Source organism: Electrophorus electricus, chromosome 11 (genome assembly GCF_041902795.1).
Source record: "Electrophorus electricus isolate QZ-2024a chromosome 11, ASM4190279v1, whole genome shotgun sequence".
Taxonomy (NCBI): Eukaryota; Metazoa; Chordata; class Actinopteri; order Gymnotiformes; family Gymnotidae; genus Electrophorus; species Electrophorus electricus.
In genome coordinates this window covers 7,172,959-7,182,584 of record NC_137507.1, presented here as the reverse complement: position 1 = coordinate 7,182,584, position 9,626 = coordinate 7,172,959, and the positions used below count along the sequence as shown (strand labels likewise).

Sequence of the window (9,626 nt, the reverse complement as noted above, 5' to 3'; positions counted from 1 at the left end):
TCTCAAAAAGAGTTCAGCTCCACCAGACAGCTCTAAATGGAGAGCATGTCTTATAACACCAGTGGGCCTAGAAGTGAATATCGATATCCCCATTTTCCAAAATATCCCCACGATTTAGCCAATCCAAACATAGTCCAAAACAAAGGCAATCCAAACATGATATGTAGAGGTCTTGCATCTCAGTTGACATAACTATATTTTTATTAATTTATTTATGCATTTTTATATCACAATCATTTATGATTTTGAATCACTTTTTTCTTAATTTATTAAAACATCTACTACCAATTTATATTTGAGCCTTTTCTGTCCAATATTTATGTATTGGCTTATTATTTGTGTTGCACGTTTATTTATTAATTCATTTATTTATGTGTATTACTAATTTTTACTTTTCGCTCACCACACTGCTGCTAAATTTACGTGGCAAAATCAAAGAAAGAAAGAAAAGTGATGTCACTAGAACACGAGGTGGTAGTAGAGGCTTAATACTGTAACCCAACTGTAACTTTCACACACGAAGAAGACAGTCCACACTACAGAAATCTCCTGCTGTAACCTGCACTTCTACGGGATTCTCAGTTTACCCTCATTTATTTGGATTATTTAAAATGCTAAACTGAGCAGCTTCAATATGGAACAAGCACTGCATAGCACCGTGAGAGGTACGATGTTAATTAACGTTATCTGCAGCGCTAGATGAACAGGATAGTTGTCCGAGCCTAACAAGATTGCGCAATCGCACTCGCAGCCCCTGGTGGTGTAGATGATCACTGTATCATAGAGTTGAAGGACAAAGCGTTGTAGTTGGCTACACCTGGCTGGCCAAGGAAGGCAAGTGTTTGATGAGTGATCAAAAATGTAGCTGTTTAGTACAGCGGTGTCCAGCTGCAGGTCTGGAAACCTATCATGCTATGGTCTTCCAGCCCCATCCACGTGCTACTGAGGGTCCTGGCTATGTGGATCAGCTTTATAGGGCAGTAGATGTCCAGGACTGGAGATGGGCAACACAGATTTGGTCTTTACTGTCTCAGTGATGACACTGTCGATGGGAGTGTGTGTGTGTGTGTGTGTGTGTGTGTGTGTGTGTGTGTGTGTGTGTGTGTGTGTGTGTGTGTGTGTGTGTGTATTTTCCACCCACTCAGGTGTATGTTTAAATATTGCAGAAAGATAAGTTAGTTTTGCATCTGGTCTGGTTTGGTTTATTTGGAAATGAATTGAAACATGCATTTTGTCCAGTGCTGTATGTGTTTGTACACAGTTGTTCTTGGGTTAATGGCTCATTTTTAAAATTGCACAAATAACCAAATAACTATATACAAAACCTCTTGTGTTTCACAGTGTCCCGTCTCCAGAAGAATAATGTGTATTAAGGGAGACACACTGCAGCATGCCAACATGATGACCGATATGATAGTGTTGTGTATCACTTTGGCTATTTCATTGTTCTTCTGGATCATATCCATAACTGCGAGCACATACTATGGTGAGCTCACACCTTCACAGAACTCTGTCTCTCCTGGCTGTCTAGTTGATGGTGTGATGCTGTTTCTTTCCTTTCAGTTATTTGCTTACTTGTTTGATCCAACTTTCCTGAAGGCATGTTGTTTCTGGTTCCTAATGCCATTCAGGTACGCTGCAGCCCGTGTCTCCGTGGAGATGGCTGTTCTCAGTTCTGGTCCCAGTGATTCTTAGTTCTCGTGCTTTGAAGAGGAGGAGTCTTGATCGTGGAGGAGCTCTCGGAGGTGAGGCATAAAGTGAATCTGTAAGCATTCTGGGTGTCTTTGTTTTTAAACGAAATAAGTGTTGTAGAGTCCCTTTGTTGGCTTAGATGTTATTGCAGTTGCCTTCTGACAGAATTGCTAGCATTTTACACATTTAACAAGATTTTGGAAATGACTAAAGAAATATTGCGATCTAGTGATGTATAGCGGGTAGTGAGTTTCTTTACACAGTTGCAGCCAACTCTACTGCTGTGATAATATAATTTTGCATTATGATTTTCTGTGGTATTTTGAGTGTGTGTGCACCTGGTGAGCAGGTTGCAAGGTTACACACAGCTTTCCTTCTTACTTTATTGTTAGTGGGCTGACTGGGAGGTTTTTATTAAGAGAATACCAGGGACAGTTGTTAGAGAAGCTTGAGAGCCATTTCGTCCTGGGACAGAGTGGAAAAAGACAGAAGCTACATGGATCTCTGCCTCACGTGCTAAGATTAAGGCCTGTTATGGCAGAGAATATAAAAAATAATATAAGGTTTTGTGGGAGTTGTTTTGTTCTTATGGAATGACAGAACATTTTTTTAGAGTATAAAAGACAATTATTTGTGCAGGTTTATGCATTTTTAATGTTAATTTCATTTTGTGATTGGTCAAAGGGATGAAGATGTTTTAATAGACTGAGCTGGGAACGGACGCTCAGTGCTTGTTCTCCTTTGACGTCATTGGCGTTGTGTGGTTTACAGAACCAGAGAAAATATGAGGACTGAAGACTCGATTAGTGTCCACCACTGAATGAATGCTAGTATGCAATAACGCATGACTTTGGAAACTGAGAACGTTTGATAAATAAGGCTGAAGCAGCCCTACAGATCACATTACTTGCTTTAATCAGCATATGAATCCAGAGACCAGACTAAGGAGTGTGACTTTATCTTTTTTGTATGTTTATTAATTTTATTATTATGTTTGAACTTTATCATCTGTACTCTTAGAAGAAATGAGATGCATCAGTGTGTATTGCGTTACCAACCTGGTGTGACTGGATGACGTCCTTGGAAAGATGACGAAGAAGAACTCTAAGGAAGTTTGAGTTGTGTGTGTCAACCTTGCTCTTCTGTTGTGACCTCTGTGCCTGTTTCAGCCCTGCTGGTTGGTTTCATTCTGTCCATGGCCAACTTGAGCTTCTTCGCTGCCTTGTTTACGTTTTATGTCACTTCCACCAAGCTGACCACATGGAGGGGGGATGTCAAGAAACGCATCGACTCCGAATACAAAGAAGGTAACTGCCGTATTCAGTAACACTTTGTGTCCGCTGTTACGGTGGAACAGTGTCATTAAGGACAGTGTAGTATACTGAGTAATAACGTTTAACAACATTTTGATTCTCTACTCATTCTATCCTTACTCAGAGGACACTGAGACTCTGTTATGTGACTTTGGTTGGTTTATGTTCCAGTGCTCTAGTCTACTATATGCTGATTTCACTTTTAATGAATGTCGGTGACTGCACCGACAAACATTTTTCCTAAGTGACCCAACTGTACTGTACGTGTTCCTTAACTCAGTATGTCCGTATACTGTAGTAATGTTATATGTGGCGCCTAGCCAGCCCTCTGTCCTTCTCATCTTTGATCTTTTCCTAATGAGTCTAAAGTCTGGACACGATCGGATCATATTTATTGAAATCAATATCTGACAGTATTTTGTGGTTTTGTTTTTCTATGACAGAAAAATGTGGCATAGTGAGTGACTAATTTGGCAAAGGACATATGAAACATATTTCTATTTATATTCATGTTATATTTAGCTAAGATTTCTGCAAAAGACATAAATACCCTATCAGTATTAAAATCTTAGGTTTTTCTAAGTCTTGCATCAGGTCTGCTTGTGTCCAATGCAGCAGCTAAAACCAACATTGTTCCAGCTAAGACTCGGCTGACACGGGGACAAATGTTTAGGCGTGTCCAGCCCCTAACCATTCTCAGACCACCTGCTCACCGTGTTCACCCATACAGGATCTGTGGAACGGTGGAGACAGGAGAATAGTGGCACACTGAGAATATAGAGTTCACTGGAAAAAGTGCTCTCAAACAGTAAACAGCCCCTATTTGCATAATGTAATTGAAACTCCTCCCACTACAGGTGACTCCTCCCACTGTCACCTGTAGGAAGACAGTATTTATGTGCACATTTACATCATTTGGCCCAGACTGTTGTCCAGAGCAACCTGGCTATCAAACCTTGATGATGGTGTCATAAACTACAGGAGCACTAATACACTGGCTGGCCAAAAAAGGTCACACACTCTAATATTTCTTTGGACCGCCTTTAGCTTTGATTACGGCATGCAATCGCTGTGGCATCGTTTCCACAAGCTTCTGCAATGTCACAACGTTTATTTCTGTCCAGAGTTGCATTAATTTTTCCCCCAAGATCTTGTATTGATGATGGGAGATTTGGACCACTGCGCAAAGTCTTCTCCAGCACTTCCCAAAGATTCTCAGTGGGGTTCAGGTCTGGACACTGTGGTGGCCAATCCATGTCTGAAAATGATGTCTCATGCTCCCTGAACCACTCTTTCACAATTTGAGCCTGATGAATTCTGGCATTGTCATGTTGGAATTTGCCCGTACCATCAGGTAAGAAAAAATCCACTGATGGAATAACCTGGTCATTCACTATATTCAGGTAGTCAGCTGACCTCATTCTTTGGGCACATAACGTTGCTGAACCTAGACCTGACCAACTGCAGCAACCCCAGATCATAGCACTGCCCCCACAGGCTTGTACGGTAGGCACTAGGCATGATGGGTGCATCACTTCAGCCGCTTCTCTTCTTACCCTGATGCGCCCATCACTCTGGAACAGGGTAAATCTGGACTCATCAGACCACATGACCTTCTTCCGGGCAATCTTTGTTCTCTAGCAAATTGAAGCAGTTTTTGCCGGTTAGTCTCACTGACAAGTGGTTTTCTTAAGGCTACACAGCTGTTTAGTCCCAATCCCATGAGTTCCCTTTGCATTGTGCATGTGGAAATGCTCTTACTTTCACTATTAGACATATCCCTGAGTTCTGCTGTTGTTTTTCTACGATTTGATTTCACCACACGTTTAAGTGATTGCCTATCACGATCATTCAAGAAATGTTTATTATGTTTCCCCACTATCCTTCCACTTTAATAAAGCGTTGGACAGTTCTTTACCCGATTTTAGTAGTTTCAGCAGTCTCCTTAGATGTTTTCTCTGCTGAGGCATGCCAATAATTTGACCCTTCTGAAACAGATTAACAACTTTTTCCATGACCACAGGATGTGTCTTTCGACATGGTTGTTTAACAAATGTGAAGCTACTCACTGCATCAGTTAGGGTTAAATAACTTGTTGCCAGCCGAAACATAATCACCCATGCAGTACTTATGCAATGGGAGGCTCTTACCTATATGTTTAGTTAAATCCAGGTGGTGACCTTTTTTTTGGCCAGGCAGTGTATGTCTCCCTGTGTAGTATTACAATTCCTGAGAAATATTACTATTCCTGACCATTCCTTGGTAGTATTACAATTCCTGAGTAGTAATACAATTCTTAAGTAGTATTACAATTCCTGGCTAGTATTACAATTCTTGGGTAGTATTACAACTGCTTGGTCCTGCGTAGTATCTTAGCTGTTCCTAGGACTGCAGTCTTCTGGACGGAGATCTCGGATCTTGTTCCTGGGATCTACTAGAACCGTTTTCCCAGTTTGGGAGTCACTGCCCCTAGTGCTCCAATTCTGTGGAGACATCCAGGACTGTTGAGCTGTGGACAGTGTTGTGTGGTCAGTGGCAGGTGTCACAGGATTTGTTGTGATTTGTTGTGTCTAATTATCGAAAAAGTCCTGCAGAGGAAGCAGGAAGCACACTTGCAGCTGTCTACAATAAAAATGACAGAAAACATAAAATAGACAATCCGTTTAAGACTTTAAAAACACTGGTTTCGGAAACCTTCTGGTGTTCAAGTTTTGATGCAGTTCTATTCTGGCATGTTGCTGTCCTGTGTTCTCATAATGACATCTTGCCTTGGCTCACGGAGTCGGTCTCCGCCTGCAGGTGGCCAGAGGAACTGGGTACAGGTTTTCTGTAATGGAGGAGTCCCCACGGAACTGGCCTTACTCTACATGATTGAGGTGGGTCCAGGGGAGATGCCCGTGGACTTTGGTCAGCACTATTCGGCGTCGTGGATGTGCCTCTCCCTGCTGGGCGCGCTAGCCTGCAGTGCAGGGGACACCTGGGCTTCTGAAGTGGGTCCTGTACTCAGCAGGAGGCGACCCAGACTCATCACCACCTGGAAGGAAGTCCCCACAGGTAAGGCTGATTGTGTCATTGGCACACTCTCAGTCAACATTCTAGCTGGGACATTCAGGCTGCTGTAATTGATGTTTTAGTTGTGTGCTTTTGCCAGACTTGAGCGTAGAAGAAGTCCATGCTTGCCCTTCAACCCACACTTCTCTCCAAAGCCCCTCCCTGTAAAGACACGCCCCCTTATCACTTAGCCTGCCCTTCTATGCGCTGCGTGCATAGTTAATTGGCAGGCAGGGCGCACCGCCTCCTTGTAGACAAATTTCCTGATTTGGTTAATACAGCTGAACTGGGCTGGACTTTTAATAGCTGCTTACAGATCCTCAGATTGTCAGAGTTTTTACTCAGAGGAAATATTTTAGTGTTTAGTGATGTCTTATCAGGATGTAAAGATGCATCGTGGAAGTGTTGATGCACAATTACATTTCATACACAGCATTTTTTATAAGCTGCACATATCTGCGTTTCTGTGTGCGTTTCCATGTGTGTTTCTGTGTGGAATACATTAAGGCATGAGTTATTTCGTGGTCCCCGGCAGGTACAAATGGAGGGGTCACCCCTGTGGGTCTGGTAGCCAGCCTCCTCGGCGGAGTTGCTGTGGGAACAGCGTATTTCCTCACGCAGCTGCTGCTGGTTAACGACCTCCACCTGGCAGCTCCACAGTGGCCCGTGATGGTGTACGGGGGCACAGCTGGCCTGCTTGGCTCTGTGCTCGACTCTTTCCTGGGGGCACACATGCAGTATTCAGGTGAAATCCAAACACGCGTTCCCCAAACACATGCCAGTATAATGAGCATAATTACATTTAACAAGCGAAGCTTCAGGTTAAATTTTGCCAGTGAAGGTTGTATTAAATTATTTGCCATTTGTAAGTATTAAAGATGTACACACTGGAATTCAAGTGTGGAGCTCTCAGAAACATATGAAACGTAAAAGAACAAATACAAAGCTTAAATTACTATAGATATTCATGCACACACCAGGCTATTAATTAGTTCAAACCATTTAGAATAAATAAAACACTCAAACACACTCTCAGATAAAACACTCAAGCAGTTTGGCCATGCTCAGTTTAATTAGCGTGTCATTACCAGAGTGTAGGTGTAATGCTGCTGGCCCGAGTGCCGCAGGGCACGGGGCAGGACGCACAGACCTCCTCGTTCATGTGAGATATTTATTAACATGAAACACACACACACTACACAGCAAGTACTCACATAAGACGTTGACAGTGAACATGACTATATGTTTGAACATTAAATAAAGTACACACTAACATAAAAGGTGATCACACAAACACAGACGTTACGGCTATCGCAGTAGTTACAATGATTGGTGTTGACGTTAAGCGACTTAAGTAGCGACAATGACCAACAAAGGAAGCACACACGGACAGGGGTTTAAATGGACACATCAACACTTCACACAGCCGGTGCATGTGTGTGCAAGCTCAGGGAGGTGTGGTTACAAAACAGATAAACAGTACATATGTGGCTCCATCTGCATGCGGCGAGCCGTACCACGTGACTTATGGGGGAGGAGCAGTCCGTGACAGTAAGGGAGTAAAGTTTTCCTTTGCTGGATGGCATCTGTCTGCCAGGATGTTTAGTACTTGTGAATGTGTGTAATCTGTGTCCAGAGATTTTTAATGAGAGGCCAGCACCCATAATCCTTTCTGCTGCACATGCTACGCCGTCCAGAGCTTTTTGATGAACAGTTTCCTTTACCAAACTTTTTATACTATATCTATCGTACATCTATAGAAAGCTCGTAGGATTACTTTTCTCAGTCCTGCCTTCTTTAATATCCATAAAAAATACAAATGCTTTTGAGTTTATGTAAAGCAAATTAATATTTAGCTGCAATGAGAGATCAGATAAAAATCTGGATTCCTAAAAATGTGACACTCCATTGTGTACCTGTTTGATTTATTATGAAGTTCGTATGTGAGCTGCACTTCTTGAAATGAAAAATCACCATAATTTTGTTATGTTTTAAAACAATATCACTTATTTGGCTCCATTCAACTAGGTCATCTGTTTCTTACATCTACTTGTTTTCATCTTCTGAAGAGATTAAACAAATTGCTGCATATTTTATAATCAATTTTAAATTATTGAGTGCCTGGCTGTGCAGATACAGTAGAGCAGTCAAACACTACTAATATATAAACATGATCTAGAATAACTGGTAAATAATTTTTATGAGTTTTGAATTTTTGCCTTTTAACTCTGTCTCCATCAAGGCTATGATGAAAGCACCGGGAAAGTCGTGAGTTACGAGACGCCGACGGTAAGGAGGATATGTGGGAAGCCTATTCTGGATAACAACGGCGTGAACCTCTTCTCCTCGGTGCTCATAGCTTTGCTCCTGCCAGGAGCTGCATGGAGTTGCTGGCCCAGACCCTGACTGACTTCTCCTTTAGGACTTATATGGATTTGCCATCTTTAGAATAAAACAGATCTGTGGAAAAGATTGTTTACTCTTTGTTTTTGGTGAATCCTCAGTGTTTTACTGTTTTAATAATTCTTTTTTTTTTCTGTATGTAAGGAACATTCATTATGCTGTTAATGGAACATCTTCAGACATGGTTACATGTTGGTACTGAGTCTTATAGTTTGGTGAAGCTATTTTATAGATTTGTGTAGAAACACTGACTTGATCATGTCTGCTTTGCAAACCAGTATATTGAGCTCTTGTCAGAACAAGAAGCCCAAACCTGTATTTGCTTGTTAAAGGTTTTACCACCTTCTAACTTCTGTTCACAATACATGGAAAACAGTATCTGAGCCTGCATCTAAGTTAGCACGTTTTGAGATTGGCAATCAGTGTATGTATAACAGTATAAAACAGAAGGAAACATTTGTACTAAAAATGAACCAGAATTCATAATCTGAATAAACCATTACAGTCTTGGTTTCCACACGTGCTGTTTTACGTAGAGTCACTGAACACTGAAGCATGTATCAGTGCATAAGCACACTTCAGCTATGTTCACTTTGATCTCCTGTGCTAATTTGGCCAGGACCAGGATCAAGCAGACACACTGTTCTGGAGCACAGGCAGATTAGGACCCTACCACCAGCTCACTCACCCAGCCCATCGCTCAGGGCAAGAGAAGGCCCTTGGCAGGGAAAGAAAGCACAGGCTTTGTGGGACACATAATCGGGAAAAATCACTTGGATGGCTGATCCTTGGGAGGGGAATCATGAGGTGGCCCCCTGATCTAAATATTTTCCATAGGCTCTGAGTGGTTTCGCATTGTTGGGTGTTCTAGGCAAAATTATGGGTTAGGGGCAGTTTTGCTTGTAAAGCCAATTTCTTTGGGTTCTGGCAGCTTTGTGGGATCTGAAGGCTCACATGTTAACGTGTGCATGTTCCATTGCATAAGATATGATATGATACAAGATATGAACTCAGTCCTTTTTCTTTGTCCATGGTTCCACAAAGATGAACTATTTGGTTTCAAGGGAAGTGGGAAGACAAATATTTGTATTTAATAATGTAAATCTGTAATCTGTAATGTTATTATAGAATTTACATAATCCTTCATTAACAATGAGTACAAGCTAT

The 9,626-nt window shown here is 41.8% G+C and overlaps 1 protein-coding gene across 1 annotated transcript; it reads left to right on the top strand.

Moving 5' to 3' along the window:
- The first annotated feature begins 512 nt into the window (after nucleotides 1-512).
- tmem19 (transmembrane protein 19) lies at nucleotides 513-8,978 on the top strand. The gene is made up of 7 exons (XM_027007562.3): nucleotides 513-665; nucleotides 1,342-1,486; nucleotides 1,632-1,745; nucleotides 2,862-2,999; nucleotides 5,805-6,059; nucleotides 6,592-6,801; nucleotides 8,299-8,978. The coding sequence occupies exons 2-7, from the start codon at nucleotides 1,363-1,365 to the stop codon at nucleotides 8,460-8,462; spliced, it is 1,005 nt and encodes a 334-aa protein (XP_026863363.2). The 5' UTR covers nucleotides 513-665; nucleotides 1,342-1,362; the 3' UTR covers nucleotides 8,463-8,978.
- Nucleotides 8,979-9,626: the final 648 nt, after the last annotated feature.

Excerpts from the sequence above, each read along its gene's own strand:
- tmem19 (XM_027007562.3), top strand. The coding sequence starts at position 1,363 with ATGTGTATTAAGGGAGACACACTGCAGCATGCCAACATGATGACCGAT. Across the intron at positions 1,487-1,631 it reads AACTGCGAGCACATACTATG|GTACGCTGCAGCCCGTGTCT; the intron begins GTGAGCTCACAC and ends AATGCCATTCAG. Across the intron at positions 6,060-6,591 it reads CTGGAAGGAAGTCCCCACAG|GTACAAATGGAGGGGTCACC; the intron begins GTAAGGCTGATT and ends GGTCCCCGGCAG.